This window comes from Moschus berezovskii, chromosome 12 (assembly GCF_049115385.1).
Source record: "Moschus berezovskii isolate FMDL1 chromosome 12, NW_MosBer_1.0, whole genome shotgun sequence".
Taxonomy (NCBI): Eukaryota; Metazoa; Chordata; class Mammalia; order Artiodactyla; family Moschidae; genus Moschus; species Moschus berezovskii.
Genome location: NC_142471.1, coordinates 69,680,755 through 69,697,965, shown reverse-complemented (window position 1 = coordinate 69,697,965; position 17,211 = coordinate 69,680,755). Strand labels below are relative to the sequence as shown.

The window sequence follows — 17,211 nt, the reverse complement described above, 5'->3', positions numbered from 1 at the left end:
TATATTATAGCCTAGCCAAGCTGACATAAAACTAGCCGTCATGGAACTTCCATGATGGTCCACTGGTTAAGACTCTGCCACTCCACTGCGAGGGACACTGCTTCAACCCCTGGTTCAGGAATAAGATCCCACATGCCACATGGTGTGGCCAAGAAATAAATAAGTGATTTAAATTTAAAAAACTAGCTATCATACTAAAGGACTGACAAAGGTTGCAGATATTTCAGTTTACCAACTATACTGACATGCCCCTGTGGCAGTAATGCAAGTTCATCATTTACTCAGCTTATCAGCTTTGAAAATACTGCAATTCTTGATTGTATTTTTAAAAATTTTAGGGTTTTCAATATTTCATATTCTTTACGTAAAGTAAAACTTTATTAACATTGTTATTAATATTTTTCTATAATACTAATTTAAAATTATGTTATTGAAATGCACAGTACAAGCAATTCTTTTGTCAGATAGCTTTTACAATGTCAATCAGGGTTAAAGACGATGGCTTTTAACATAATTATGTAGAGGCTGTTGCAGTTTTAGGCCTTTTAAGGAGAGCACCTTGGGTATCTAGGTCTGTCTCTTTCAGTTTCTTCAAGCATCCTCTTTCAGTGTTATAGTCCAGTTCCCATCCTCCTCCCTTGAGACTCTACACTCCTTATAGGAGGAGACATTTTCTTCCTTCCTTCCTTCCTTGTCTTCTTGGATCTTGCAAACCTCTATCTCTCAGGCTTGATCAGACTTTGGGGACTTCAAAGAGAGAGGTGAGGCCTAGTTCAGGAGCCATGGATGAGGACCGAAAAAGGATGGAAGGGGGCAAGGCACAACCTCTAAAGGAATGACACAGCCCTTGAAGATATAACCAGAAATGGTTAGGACCAACTAGGTCCAAGGGCCTTGAGCCTCATCACACGCTCATTGCAATACATTAGCATGCTAAATGACACACCCACATTCACCATGTCTGTTTCGAGGTTGACTGTAACTGGGTGGTGGCCCAATTCCTGGAAATCTCTACCCCTTCTCCAAAATATTGATAGTTGGAATAATCCTCCTATTTATTAGCCTATGAAATTACTCAGTCCATAAAAACAACCACCCCATATTTTGCCTTCTGAGATGGCCCACAGTCTCATTATAGAGTGTGTTTCTCTCTAAATAAATTCACCTCTTATCTGTCACTTTGTCTTTCACTGAATTCTTTCTGCATTGAGACATAAAGAACCTGAGCTTCAGGGCTTCCTTTGTGGCTCAGTGGTAAAGAATTCACCTGCCAATGCAGGAGACACAGGTTCAATCCCTGGTCCAGGAAGATCCCACACATCATGGAGCAACCAAGCCTGTGCGCCACAATTACTGAGCCCACAACTATTGGAACCCTCACCCTAGAGCCCATGCTCTGCAATAAGAGAAGCTACTGCAATGAGAAGCCTGCACCCCTTAACTAAAGAGTAGACCTCGCCACACCTAGAGAAAAGTTGGTGTAGCAACAAAAACCAAGCACAGTCAAAAATAAATAAATACATTTTTTTTTAAAAAAGCAGAAACTGAGCTTCACTAAGTCCTGAGACCAGATGTGTGATCTCAGTTAAAACACCACGGATTCAAGTCTCAGTCTGAGTTTTGGCAGCATTTGAAGTTCTAACCTAGGGGTTTGAGTCCCAAACTAAGTTTTTTGGTTACAGCACCAAATCCAGCAAAGTTTTACCCAAATGAGCATAGGAACTTGATATATTCACGAGTTCCCTGAGAAGTATGTACACCACTCCTAAGTCAGCATTAATCTTACTCTGTGACAACACACGCTCTCACAGATGTCATTTCCCACAGCATTATTTCATTAAGGGACATTTGACTCCTCTCTGAATCTGGCTTCCAAACTTCACGACATTAGTCACCAATATCTTACCAAGAATAAAGTACACCAGCTTCAAATCTCTCTTCTAATAAGATTGGGGGATTGGGATGCATTGGTAGGTCTCAGTTCCTGCTTCAGCAGGTTCTCAATAAATATTTGCTGAATTAAGTAGAATGAACTTTCCTTTATGTGATGGGGAATCACAAATGGCCTTTGAATTATGATTAAATTTCCACCGTGTGCCAATACAAGCATTAATTCCTCCAAATAAACTTCCATATTTCAAAGTAGAAACTTCATACTTCCTAATGGACATATTCTTGCACAGAACAACATCACTGGTACTCAAGTTGAAATTATTATTATTCATAATGCAACACTGTTATAGCAACTATTTCAGGGCTCCGCGCGTCTGACGCAAACAATATTGTTGTCTACAAGGAACCAATTCCGTCGTTTTTAGAAAGCAGTGTAGAGCGCATCAGTCTTTCGAAGTAGAAAATGGGTAAGGTTTTTCCAAGTTGTGGCCTGCAAGCCCCGCCCCATATACCTGAGTGGCTCCGCCTACTGCCCGGCTTAGGTGAGGGGCGGTGAACCACATTTCCCAGCGGGCCCTGCAGGCTTCTAGCGCCTGCGCGTTGGCAGCTCAGGCAGGCGGACGGAACTCCCGCGCTATCCAGCCACCTGGTCTCGCCTCGTCTGTTCTCTACCTACGGCATGGAGGGTGTCCAGGCGGTAACCGCAGGCAACGCGGGCGCTGCCAAGGCCGAGGGAGCCGCAACCATGCCGCCGCCGCCTCCCGTCTCCCCGCCTGCCCTCACTCCGGCGCCCGTAGCCGGTGAGGAGGGCCCGCCGCCCCTACCCGAGGCGGGGGATCCCGGCTGCTCGGGCTCCCGGCCCCCTGAGCTGGAGCCGGAGCGCAGCCTGGGACGCTTGAGGGGCCGCTTCGAGGACGAGGACGAGGAGTTGGAAGAAGATGAGGACCTGGAGGAAGAAGAAGAGGAGGAAGAGGAGGAAGAGATGAACCACTTCTCGCTGAGGCTGGAGGGGGGCCGGCCGGACTCCGAGGACGAGGAGGAGGTATTGATAGCCCCTGTTTGACCACGCCGGCCCTCCTCCGTTAGGGCCGGGCCGGATGTCCCCGCTCGCCACCGCATCCTTTGGCTTTGGAGTCCACCCTCACCCTTCTTTGCGCTGCCTGCTTGTGGCGCGGACTGACCTCTCTCCCTGCCAACTCATTTTGTAAGATTCCGGCAGTCACTTAAGCTCTCTGTGTCCGACTCACTCATTATTGAAGCTACTGCGTGCCAGGGATGTAGGCGCCAAGGGTACTGTTCTCCTGCCTTCTAGAAGCTTACAGTGGCTGGGAGTACATTCCAGTTCTACAGGATGTTGAGAGTGTGGGGGAAACGCTTCCCCACCTAGTCAATCTCTAATTGGGAAGATTTTTTTTTTTTTAATTGGGGAAGCGCGTACTTCATTACTTCAGACAGTATACCCAGCCAGTCAAAATTTAAAGTTTGTCCATTTTGTGATAATTCATAAAGTAAGATGCCCTTCATCTGGCAATATACAGTAGCTCCAAAAAGAATGAGATCTTTTTGAAACATTGGTTCATGTTGTATTATTGTAACTTTGAGAGTATTTGAAGTGTCTGAGGTATTAAAACATGTTTCCATGTTGCAAAGTAAACTACACATTGTTGATAAAAAAAATTTAGGAATCATGACTTGGCAAGGATTTGTAACCTATTTCCATTGCATTTGCAGCGCCTGATCAATCTCTCTGAGCTGACTCCGTACATCTTGTGTTCCATTTGCAAAGGTTATTTAATAGATGCAACTACCATTACAGAATGTCTTCATACATGTAAGCGTATAGTTCATTACATTTCCAAATAATATATTAAGTTTTTGAAATGTCTTGAAAACATTCTAATTCCAATATTTTTCCCCCAACAGTTTGTAAAAGCTGCATTGTCAGACACTTCTACTATAGTAACAGATGTCCAAAATGCAACATAGTAGTACATCAGACACAACCTCTTTACAACATAAGGTAAGAAAAATAAGTAACATTTATATTTTAGGTATACTTTTTCTAAAAGATTGAAATTTTGTAGTTGGTAGTAAATTCTTGACCTATCTCAAAATGACAAGAAAGGGAAATGCATATTCTGTAAAGAAATACATACAGAGCACTTACTGTGTACCAGGCACTGTGACCTCTGCTGTAAACCTTAAAAAAAAATACAGACCTCTTTTCTTGAGGATTTAAATTCCATCACTAAAGTTGATGAGGCTAGTTTAAGCTTGTCATTTTCTGTGTATCTAGAATTCTATTTTTAAAAGTAATAACTGAAATAACTGGCCTCTTTAGAAAAACCTGTCATAGGTCATTGTGGCTTATTAATCAAATTTTCAGTTCATGCTCAGTTTGCTAAGGGAAGAAAAACACTAAAAGTGGACTGCTTTCATTTGTTTAGCAAATACTATTATGTTTTTATTACTTCATAGAAGAGTATTTTGCAGATGATACACAGAATTTTTAAGTACTGTCTCTGCCCTCAAACTCACATTCTTATTTAGGAATTAAGACCGGTTCACATGGAACAATTTAGCAAACTGTTCAAGAGTCTATAATTACTTCTAATTATGACTATGTGTAATTACTTGAGGTTCTCTTAGAAGAGAACCATTAGTGCTACCTACAAGTAACTCACCTCTGAGAAAGGAGATATTCGCTCCTAAGAGAAAACAGTTACTTACAAAGAGCATCATTCACTCTGTATCAAATGCATTTTTCTGAATTCTGAGGTATTCTCCATCCTTTCCTTTTATTAGGTTGGACCGACAGTTACAAGACATAGTGTACAAATTAGTGATCAATCTAGAGGAAAGTAAGTTTATTTTATTACCTAGTTGTAAATCCCAGAATCTCTTCTGACTCTGCTAGTTACATTTTAAGTGTAATTTAGTCTGTGTTTTATCATTTTTTAGGAGAAAAAAAGCAAATGCATGATTTCTATAAAGAAAGAGGTCTAGAAGTACCTAAACCTGGTAAGTTTGGGTGTATATCATAATGTATTTATAGATTAAAGAATACTGACTTAATAAAATTCACTCCCTTTGAGGTTCTTTTTTGGTGATAGCTGGTTATTTTTTGATCAAAGAGAGAGAAAGATTTTGTAAGGCTTAATGAGTAGAGGCTCTGGAGCTGCATTGTGATCCTGTCTCTGCCACTTTATTAGGTGTATAACTTGGGCAGATGACTTCAGTGTCTCAGTTTCTTCTTCTATAAGGCAGGGATAATTGTAGCACTTTATAAAGTTGTTGTAAGGACTCACTGAGTACTGCAAAGCACTTAAAACAGTGCCTGGAACATAGTAACTGCTCGAATACTAGTTTTTATGGTGATGGTAGTGTCACAGTATGGAAGTTAGATTTGAGTTTAAATCCTTCCACTTACTATGTGGGTGACTTTAGGCAAATTGCCTAATCTCATTAAGTTGAATCTTATTTTCTTTACAGTTAAAGTACATAATGTACTTCAATTAAAAAAAAAGCAGTACTACCTATGCCATGGAATTATAATCAGGGTTAAATATGATAGTGCATATAAAAAGTGCTGAGCATGAGCCCTGGCACATAGTAGTGCTTATTAAGGATTACCCGCAGCTATTGTTGCTTTTATGCTGAGCTTTCTCTGTGGCCTTGATAAACCAGCCACATATGTCTGCCTTCTCCTGTGGAGCACTCCCCAGGCTTGTCACTAATTTCACTGGCTTTGACAGATTAGCTAATGTTATATAAAAAAGGGAGGATGAGTGCTTTATGATCTTTTAAATAGTCGACATAGTTAAATCTGTGTAATTATTTTTCAGAGATCTCAATTTATAAAGTTTTTATTCTAACTCAGCTTTTTTGTTTGGCTATCAAATAGCTGTTCCACAGCCAGTCCCTTCAAGCAAAGGAAGAACCAAGAAAGTCTTAGAATCAGTGTTTCGTATTCCACCTGAACTTGACATGTCTTTATTACTAGAGTTCATTGGGTAAGTACCCTAAATCTCGACTTCTAAACTTTAAAGAAAATTTCAAGTCCCAACAGTTACAAAATCATCCTGAGCTAAGGTACTAGTGAGTAGCACAATACCTACTTATATCTCTGTCATCTGGCTTTCAAAATCACCCGTGCTATTATGGCAGAAGGCACTTGGCTACCTCTCCCTATTCATTCCCTGCTTCCCTTAGAGGTTAATAACTACTCTCCAGAAGTAATGATTGTCATTCCCATGCATTTTTTGTGCATTTACCACATGTGTATATATTCCTAAACAATATGTAGAATTGTTTTTGTCCATTTAAAAACCTTAAATGGTGTCATACTATGGTTTCCAACTTTTTTCACTTAGCAGTGTGTGATTCATCCATGTTAAAATGTTTAACTAGTTCACTCATTTTCACTGGCTGTTCCCTTAAAATAAACATACCATAATTTATCTTTGCTTGTACTTTGGAGCACTTACGTTGTTTCCAATTTCTTTTGCTATTGTACAGTGTTGCTTTAAGGAATTTTTACAGATCTCCTTGTGTCTTTGTGAGATAGTTCTCTAAGAGTGTAGATTTGTTGATTCTTTAGGATATGTTCAACTTCAACTTTACTTGGTTTTGCCAAATCATTTTCCAGTAGTTGGATATCTCCCTAATTCATATAAATTTGCTTCTTTCCAACACTGTAACATATAGTGTACTCCATTATATTGCAGCATTGTTAGACCAACTGTCATCATAGAGTTGGCCTGTATCAAACTGTAGTTTTTGAAATAATTACATGGTTTGCAGGATAAACTAAAATGCCTTTCTTGGAAAATCTAGATCTTCCATTTTATGTCCCTGATGACTATTTGACTTCTCAGTCACTTCCTCCTTATAACTCTAGGTTGCCTGTATTATTTATTTAGTATCTAGCTTGTACTGTGTTATATTTATCTCTTTTTGCATTCATCCTGTGTTCTCAAATATTATGGATCCCTGAGAGGTGAGAAACCTTTCTTATGCCTCCACTGAGCCCACATAGTAGTGTTTTATGAGAAAAGAAATAAAGATCTCTTTAGAAGAATAAGAAATCATATAATACCAGACTTTAAAACAGCACTTTCTGTAAAGAATGTGTTCCAGCCTAAATGTTCAAAAAGGAACTAGTAAGTTAATGGTATGTGGACCATGAGCATGTGCTAGTAACATATGTGCTTGTATGGAACAATTGCCAAAATTCATTTTCTTAAGTGAAAAAAATAAGATGTAGAAGAGACTATATAGCATGTGCTCATTTATGTTTTTTAAAAAAGGGGCTGGTGAACATATATGTGTGTATATGTATATATTTCCCCCCACAAAAAGGATAGACCATTTCTGAAAGGACATTTAAGAAAATGTTGATAGCAGTTACTTTTATAAAAGGGCACTGGAGTTTATGAATCTAGGATCAGAAAAAGTCTTACTTTTTATTGTATTTGACTTTTTACCATGTAACTTGATTTTTAATAAGTCTAGTTAATGAAAATTGAAAGGAATTTGTATTTCTGAAACATTATTTTAGGGAAATGTAATACTTTGGCCACCTCATGCGACGAGTTGACTCACTGGAAAAGACTCTGATGCTGGGAAAGGTTGGGGGAGGGAGGAGAAGGGGACGACCGAGAATGAGATGGCTGGATGGCATCACTGACTCTGTGGACATGAGTTTGCGTGAACTCCGGGAGTTGGTGATGGACAGGGAGGCCTGGCGTGCTGTGGTTCATGGGGTCGCGGAGAGTCGGACACGACTGAGCGACTGAACTGAACTGAACTGAACCTTTTCCGCTAATGTACAATAGGAACATTTTTTAAACCTTTTTTGAAAAGTGGCAGTAATGTAAAGATGGCAAATATGTGCCAAGTGTGCTACATTATCTCTCCCTCTGCCAGCAGCACAAATCGGTACTTAATCATGACATGCTTGACCACAGTACTCAAAGTAGTCATTACCATTTACCAGGGCTGTTCCATTTTTAACACATTCCCTGCTGTAGAAGAAAAGAAGCCTCACTTGGAATAAGATCTCTATTTAAGTCCTAACTCCTTTGTTATATAGTTTTGTAAAACTGAACTAACCACTACTGTTAATGCATTAGATACTTATTAAGGTGCGGCTGTGTACCAGCACAGCAGTCTGCTAACTGTTGGGAATGTAATTTGAATAAGTCAGCCATGGCCCTTGCCCTCATGTAACTTGTAGTTTTTAGCTTCTTCAGCTTCCCTGTCTGTAAAACGAGAGAACTGACCCTTGTGTGTTGTTGATTATGATGGGTAATCTGTTTACATCAGAAAATAGCCTTTTATGTTTTCAAATGGTTATGGGGAAGAAAACTTCCAATGTGGCAAGAAGTCCTTTTGAAGTCAGTCCTCAGAGTTAAATCCCCATATGTTTATTACATTGAAAAGCTTGGTGTTACCCCTGAAGTCAGGCTACCAAGGGTAACCCATAGGAAGCTCTTTCTTGGTAGGACAAATTGCAGGTGAGATTTTTAACCTGATGCAAGTACAAGGGTAAATTTGATCCAGCTAATGACCCTGCTTGAATTGGAGGAGAAAAGTACTGAGCTGGGTTCAGCCTGTGGACAGTGATTTTTCAACCGCTGGAATGAGCATGAAGTGAGATTCCCCACTCAACCTCCAAATTTGGTATGCATCTTTTGTGATCCTAAGATAGTCTTGTACAGTACTTTTTTTTTTGTTTTTCAGTTTCTATGTGTAAGGTAAAAAATTATAAAAAGAAATAATCTTAGACAGGCAGTGTAGTGTATACAGAAAAAGCATAACTCAAGGTATGTAAACCTTAGGGTGTAGCTTAACTCCTCTGGTCATCGGTTTCCATATTTCTAAATTGGAGATTATAATACCAACTCACAGGATTGTCATAAGAATCTACATGTGATATTCCTCACATGTCTAAACTACTGTAATATATGCATATTGAAATAATGCAGGCTCATTCAGAAATAAAGGCTTGTCTGGTGCTGTAATATGTACAGCATCTGCCTGGTAAAGAAAAGGGACTCACATGAGAGTGTGTGAGAGAAGATATGGCAAAAATTTAATGTAATCTTAAGCTCAGTGGTGTTTAGTAAACCAGAGAGTTGCTATTCCACTGTATGCTATGCTAGCCAACTAGGGTCTTATGGTCAGCTCTGGGCACTATATTTTAAGAGAGCTAGTGGTAAATGGAGGTGTAATCAGAATAGTGAAATGTGTGAAAACCATGTTATGTGTGGTGGCAGAAAAACTGAATCTAAGCCACAAGAGCACCAAAAGGCGAAACTAGGGCCAGTAGGTGTGTTACAGGGAGAAACATTTGATTCAGTGCAAGCAAGTGGTTTCTAAAGTTGCCCACAAATGGAATGAACTGACTTGCCAATAAGAAGCTATCTCTTTAGACATTTAAGCAGAAGCCAGATGCCCATGCATCATGGATTCTATAGAGATAATTCTTATGATGAAGAAGAGGATGTTTTTGATGTTATTTATTTTTTGGCTGCACGGCTTGCTGGATCTTAGTTCTTCGACCAGGAATTGAACCCACACCCTTGGCAGTGAAAGCACAGAGTCCTAACCACTGGACCACCAGGGAATTCCTGAGAATATTTTATAACTTTTAAGATTATGTTATAATCTTAGGTTTAAGTCTATATATAATATGTATACATAAATTGTTTTATATTTATGTCAGTATAACATACTTTATAAATAGTTAAAACTTGTATATTATATTTTAATGTCATTATGTTTGTATTATGATGCTATTGTGACCTTGCCTATTTTTCACATGATAGGAAAGAAAGAATGTGGGCTTTAAGAATTCCCTGATGGTCCAATGGTTAGGATTCTGAAACTCTCACTCCCATGGCCCATGGCCCAGGTTTAATCTCTGTTCAGGAAACTATGATCCTGGGCAGCGTGGCAAAAAAAAAAAAGGAATGTGGGCCTTGATATGTATACCTGTTTTTGAAACCCAGCTTTATTACTTCCTGGCTCTGTAACCCTAAGTAAGTTATTCATCATCTCTGAGCTTAATTTTCCTTATCTGTCTACTGGAGATTCTAGTGCCTGATTTACAGGGCTACTGTTGAGGACTGAATGGAAAACATTCATAATATATGAAGACTTAATATAACTCCTGGTGCATAGTATTTGCTCAAAAAAGTTTGTTCCTTGTCTCTTCATGATATGAGTAATTGATTTAATCAAAAGTCTTTGTCCTTGTAGGAGAAAGACAAGTTGAGTAAATCATGCCTAGGTGATTATGCTACAAGTAAAACAAGAGGAAAAGTAGCAGCTTTTTTGTAAGGACTCTTATCTTATAAATGTTACTGTTGAGAAAAAAACACATTAATTATGATAAAGAAAAAAAAGTTTTACTTTAAACTGGAAAATGTTAGAATGCTATATGTGGGAGAAATCTATGCTTTTGATTCCTGGAAGAAAATATACAAAGCAAAATAAACTACGGTATAAAGCTGCCTTTACCTTACCACTAGGTGGCAGATATGACAATTGACTGTATCTGTTCATTTCATAAAGGGTTAGGTAACTGTGTTTTAAGATTAAATTGATGTTTCTCAAATATTTTTATTATGTTATTTTTCTGTGTTATATAATTAAATATGTACTTTAAATTGATTAATTTTGCTTTCATTTTTCAGTGCTAATGAAGGCACAGGACATTTTAAGGTATTTTACTTTTATTTTTCATTTGCTTTACAAAAGGCCCCTATAAGACACAAATTTAAGATTAACAATCATGTGGAGACTGTCTTTGATAACAATAAAAAGTGTTTTAGACATAAAGCTTGTTGAAATTTGGAGTATATTCAATAATGCTCTCTTATAGTAGATTTTTGAGAAAAGAGTTATTAAGTAAGGATTTATTATTATTTCACAACAATGGTCTAAGGAAAAATAAGTGAGAAATTTTTAAAAGTGAAGCCAAATGCTGTGCTGATTTGGTGATTTAAAAATATTTCAAAGCATTTTTTGCATAGTTGGCATTTAGAGTTAAATATGAACTTACAATTTCATTTTCATGTAACATCTTTGGTTCAAATTAACTTGCCTCAACTTTTTACTTAAATCATTTAGTGAAACTTTAGCAGTAAGAATGTATTCTTAAGTTCAGAGTTGTCTTAAAGGCTTAGGTATCACAGGTGCCTTTGCACACTGTGTAGCTGCTGTAGTGTGAGTCACTCAGGAAAAGGAGACTTTTTTAAAGGGGGTAAATCAGGCCTTATAGTTACATGGGATTATAAAAATATAAAGAAATAACTGACTTTGCTCTGCTTAGATTTTCAGTGACTGTGTCAAAGTCTACACGAAAATATGGGTGAATCATACGTGGTTGGGCTTAGTGTTTTGTTTTGTGACTGTAGTGGCTTAAGGGACATGAGTTGACGCACAGGAATAGAGTGTACTTTTTTGGACAAAGTATATTATAGGTTTTTCCCAGAGATCATTGTGATGGAGGGGATGCAGTGTTAGGTTTGGTAACTTTTAACCTCTAAGGAAAGTTATGACCAACCTAGATAGCATATTAAAAAGCAGAGACATTACTTTGCCAGCAAAGGTCCATCTAGTCAAGGCTATGGTTTATCCAGTGGTCATGTATGGATGTGAGAGTTGGACTGTGAAGAAAGCTGAGCACCAAAGAATTAATGCTTTTGAACTGTGGTGCTGGAGAAGACTCTTGAGAGTCCCTTGGACTGCAAGGAGATCCAACCAGTCCATTCTAAAGGAGATCAATCCTGGGTGTTCATTGGAAGGATTGATGCTAAAGCTGAAACTCCAGTACTTTGGCCACCTCATGCGACGAGTTGACTCACTGGAAAAGACTCTGATGCTGGGAGGGATTGGGGGCAGGAGGAGAAGGGGACAACAGAGAATGAGATGGCTGGATGGCATCACCGACTCAATGGACATGAGTTTGAGTGAACTCCGGGAGTTGGTGATGGACAGGGAGGCCTGGCGTGCTGTAATTCATGGGGTTGGAAAGAGTCGGACACGACTGAGCGACTGAACTGAACTGAACTGAAGTTGTAAAATACCAAACTTATGGTGAATAACTTTAGGAAGTCCTTTCGTAGTGTGGTGGGTGGGAAAGTAGTATAAAAGTTTCTATATGGGACAAATATAGTCACAGGCTCTTAGAGTTCACTGAAGACATCTGTGTAGTGACCTGTAATAGCCAGGTGAGCCAACAGAATATAAAAATCTCATGGAGAAAGAACTAAAAATGAAGTTGGAATATTATCCTATTACTTCCACAAAAGCACATGTGCACTTAGAATATGTATGTAATTCGGAGCCTCACACATCAAAGAAATATGACTTTGCCTGCCACCTATGAAGTGTTCTTGCCAAAACAAATGTGAAACTGATCATACCCCTGGGTTACTAATTTACAGGAAATCCAGGGGACACAGGAACTTATTTTATTACTCTGTAGGAACATAATAAGCCAAATCTAGGTACTGGAAAACTGCAGGACAAGGACAAACAGTTCTGTTTCTTCAGCAAATAAAAGGAAAAGATGTAAAAAGGGAACATGTAGATAGAATATATTGATTAGAAGAGACTCAAGGGACATCAGTGTTTGTTGTCTATTTGGATAGGATTTGAAAACTAAAAAATTTATGAGACGCTAGCCCCCAGTTGTAAGTAACACAAATATCTATAAACTAATGAACGGATAAACCAAGTACGATATATCCATGTAATGAAACAGTATTTGGCCGTCCAAAGGAATGAAGTATTGATACATGCTGCAACATGGATGAACCTTGAAGACGTTTAACTGAAAGAAGCCAGGCACAAAAGACCACGTGTTATTTGATTCCACTTACATGAAATGTCTAGTATAGGCAAAAGCATAGAGATACGGAGTAGATTAGTGGTTGCCAGACACTTGAGGGTGGGAGGAAGTTGGGAGTGACTACTAACTGGTGTGCGTTTCTTTTTGGGTGATGAAAATGTTCTGAAATTAAGTAATGGTGATAGATGCACACCTATATAAATACACTAAAAACCATTGAATTGTATACTTTAAAATGTGGTGAATTTAATGATAAGTGAATTATATCTCAGTAAAGCTGTTAAAAAACAAGCCAAGGCCAAGAAAACTTCAAATAGAAGCATTGTAATAAATTTAGTGGATGCATTTTGAGAAAACAAAAATATATCTGATAAAAATAATATATACATAAATTAAAATTTTTATTCTCTTTGTAATGACAACCATAAAAATAAAATCATTTTCTACTAGGTAAAAAAATTGAGACAGTTGGTGAAATTTGTACACTTACTGTCTATTTTCAAGTATGGTGGTAGTATTATATTTTTAAAAAGAGTTCTTATTTTTTAGAAATGCATGCTGAAGTATTTACAAAGGAAATTATATGTAAGGGGTTTGTTTCAAAACAAGCCAAGGGGATGGGGGCCAGGAAGCAGTTGGGATAGGAAAAGCTTGGGATTTATTTAAAACAAGATTGACTTTGAGTTGATAAAGCTAAGTTTATAGGAGTTTGTTTATACTATTGTTAAAGTTTTGAAGCATTACGTTTTCAGTATTAACTAAAGGTTCCCATGTTAATTTGCAGGCTTATGTCTGTATGAGGTAATGAATGTATTGTTTTAGAAACAAATGATCCTATTTTTGCATTTTTTGACTATTTTTACTTTGCTGAAACAGTCTTTTTTAAAAATACTTTCTTAGCTAACACTTTGGCAGTCTTATCATTTTTCTTTTAATTCTGCATTTATAGGGGAGTTCTAGTTACAGTTTTTTATATTATAGCTCAGTATAATCTACTGCTTAAAAAGCTGCTTTTATTTCTTATCTTGGAGTTCAAATAAATATGGCTATGATAATGCCTAGTTAAACTTTTCACCACATATACTTATGGCATGACGATCATAAAGTCTGTTTGCTGCATTCAATTTAAAAATATTCCACCAAGCAGTAATAAATGTCAGAAAATTTTTCCCAGGAATCTTTTTTTCTTTAACTTTTAATTATGAAGATGTTTGAACATACTGAAAAGTAGACGGAATAGAACCTCCATGCATCCATCACACAGTTTTACCAGTTAACTAATGACCAATTGAATTTCTTTTATAATTCCATCCACTTCCCTTCTTTTTTGGGGGACTTTGCCATGGGGCTTGTGGGATCTTGGTTTCCGAAGCAGAGATTGAACCCGTGCCATGGTAATGAAAGCTCTGAATCCTAACCACTAGGCCACCAGGGACTCCCACACTTCCCTTCTTTCTAATGTTTTTCTGAAACAAATCCCTGGCATTTTGCCACTTCCTCTGTAAAGTATTTCAGTAATCTTAAAAGATGAGTCCCTTTTTTTAGTGAACATGTATCATACCAAAAAAACAAGTTACAAAAATGTCAGTGTAGTGAAAGATAAAAATAAAGTGACAGACCTGTTTTAGATGAAAGGAAATTAGAGAAGCATGAAAACAAAATGCAGTGTGCATTCTTTCATTAGATTCTGGATTGAAATAAGAACAACATACAAAGGACATTATTAGGACGTTGGAAAAATTTGAATTTGGACCCATTTAGATAATTGCATTGTATTGTTATAAATTTCCTGAATGTGTCTATAAATTTCCTCATAATTATATTGTAGTTATGAGGGAGAGTCCCTTTATTCTGAGAAGATAACTGCAGGTATATTTAGGAGTAAAATATCTCAATGTCTGCAAGTAACTTAAGAAATGGGCTTCCCTAGTGGCTCAGACCGGAGAAGGCAATGGCACCCCACTCCAGTACTCTTGCCTGGAAAATCCCATGGATGGAGGAGCCTGGTGGGCTATAGTCCATGGGGTCGCTAAGAGTCAGACACGACTGAGCGACTTCACTTTCATTTTCATGCATTGGAGAAGGAAATGGCAACCCACTCCGGTGTTCTTGCCTTGAGAATCCCAGGGACGGGGGAGCCTGCTGGGCTGCCATCTATGTGGTTGCACAGAGTCACAGCAGCAGCAGCAGCAGTGGCTTAGACAGGAAAAGAATCCACCTGTGACGCGGGAGGCCTGGGTTCAATCCCTGGGTTGGGAAGATCCCCTGGAGGAGGGCATGGCAATCCACTCCAGTATTCTTGCCTGGAGAACCCCCATGGACAGAGGATCCTGGTGGGCTATAGTCCATGTGGTTGCGGAGAGTCAGACACACATAGCGACTTAAGAAATAGTAAGTGTCCATGTATGTACACACACATACATACCCGTTGGAAGAGATAAAGCAAATATAGCAATATGATAATATTCTAGTTCATAAAGTAGGTGAAGTCTATCTGGATCTTCATTTTACTAGTCTTATAACCTCTTTGTAAGTTTGTGATTTTTCAAAAGATTTAAATTAGGAAACAAAAAAAGATGTTTCTTACCAGGTATCTAGTCGGCGTACAAATTTTTATCTTAGTCGCAATGAGTGTTTTATTTTAAATTAAAGTCCAAATAATGTTCATACATGTGATTGGTTGATAGATCTTTAAATTTGTAAGTTTTCTGTTTCTTTTTTCTCACAGTTCATTTCTGTTTCTCTTTTCTTGCAGTTCATTGTTGACAAAACTGAGTCATTTGTGCTATATTGTTTCCTACAGATTGGGTTTTGATGTTGCATCTCTGTAATTTAACAAGTTCTTCTGTCTTGCTCACAAACTGGTAGTTAAGTCTGAGTATTGATCATACAGGTTTGACTTGAGGGAACTAAGAATACTTTGTAGGTGGTGGTGTTTTTGTCCATCTGGAGGCACATAATGTCTGGCTGTTTGTATCTCTTTGTTTTTGTGTGTGTGTGTGTGTTTGTCTCTGTTTTTGTGTGTGTGTGTTTTTGTCTCTGATTTTGTGTGTGTCTTTGTAATGCTAACAAGTATTGGTACTCAATGTCAAATCCATTAACTTAATAGGGTTTGGAAAATGATGTTGTTATTCCTCCTCCATTTATTGAAATATTTCTATAAGAGAAACTTCTGTTTGGTTAGCCAGCAATACCATTCATATCGGAAAGAAAGGATAAATGCTGATTCTTTCTCTTTACTTACCAGATTCAAAATAATGAGTTGATTCTTTAGCATGCTGCAGTCATAATAAGTGTTTTTGTTTTACTTTGCATTTAAAAATATTTGTGGTTTAAATCCACTTTAGTGATCTATTTTGATGTTCAGATTGTCATATCTTAAGATAATCATGGCTGTAATAACAAGATATTTGATACTCAACTTGTACATCTCTTGCCCCAGACACAGAATTGGTCATTTCTCCAAGGTATCCTTGGGTGGTATTTCAGAATTACAATCTGGTTGCTTGGGATTTACCTTGCTACTGGGTTGGTAACTATTTTCATTTGACAGAGGCAGGAATTTTTTCAAGGTAAAATGAGTTGATCTTTATAAAAGATATTTTTAGTAGTATGCATTTTCTATAGCCAAAAAATAACTGAATGTCTCTTAAATCTCCCTATAAATTCTTATTATTCCAGCTTTCTTACCAAATTGACCTTCTGTGTTAACAGGTGGTAGGGAAGATTTTTGTGCTTAATTTCAAAGAAATATAATTCTGTGAAATTTCACTTTTCTGTTTATGTGCAGATGGTAGGAGGCTATTAGATGTAGTAGGAAAAAACTAAGTTGACCATTTAGGTGAGAACTGGGTTATAGCCTTAACAAAAAAAAAAAGCGCAAAAATCAGAAGATTACATTTTCTTCTAAAAAAGCTGGATCTGAAAATTATAGCAGAAAAAAATGTTACCTTATGAGCCTGGAGTATGAAGACTAAAGTTAACCATGTAAGAACCCAACTTTGAAAGCTAAGGCCAATGTTTTCTTTGAGATGGTGGCAGATTTCATAATTCTGTTTTGGATAATCTAAAAAGTACAGTATCGATAACCTCAACTAAGTTGGATTAATCTTAATAAACACATAGGGGTGAAGTGCTCATCAAGAACTAGAAATGAGGAATATTGAACTATCCTCTTTTGGTATTCCGGAAGCCTACTATTAAGATAGTAATGAGAACCTGACCTTCAGAAATGCACTTGTTGCCAGGCAGGCATCTACCTAGACGACCCAGAATTGCAGCTTCTCAAGGCACTTGATAGGATTCAGGCTATTCAGGCAATGGTACCTACAGTGCAGTACCTTCATCAGTACTGCACTTGGAGCACTGCTCTTTCTGCTCCTTAGTGAGAAAGACTGCTGTAGATTTTCGAGATGATTCTTACACCTGTGTTAAAAAGACACAAACCTTTGCCA

General features: G+C 37.8%; 1 protein-coding gene across 1 annotated transcript in view; it reads left to right on the top strand.

The window, feature by feature from the left end:
* Window positions 1-2,306: 2,306 nt before the first annotated feature.
* The window catches only part of PCGF6 (polycomb group ring finger 6), a 28,865-nt gene continuing 13,960 nt past the window's right edge, over window positions 2,307-17,211 (top strand). The window contains exons 1-7 of the mRNA XM_088842296.1: window positions 2,307-2,935; window positions 3,625-3,724; window positions 3,817-3,913; window positions 4,699-4,754; window positions 4,855-4,914; window positions 5,798-5,906; window positions 10,596-10,623. Coding sequence (XP_088698422.1) covers window positions 2,573-2,935; window positions 3,625-3,724; window positions 3,817-3,913; window positions 4,699-4,754; window positions 4,855-4,914; window positions 5,798-5,906; window positions 10,596-10,623 — 813 coding nt within the window. The 5' untranslated portion in view covers window positions 2,307-2,572. The remainder of the gene's footprint in view (window positions 2,936-3,624; window positions 3,725-3,816; window positions 3,914-4,698; window positions 4,755-4,854; window positions 4,915-5,797; window positions 5,907-10,595; window positions 10,624-17,211) is intronic.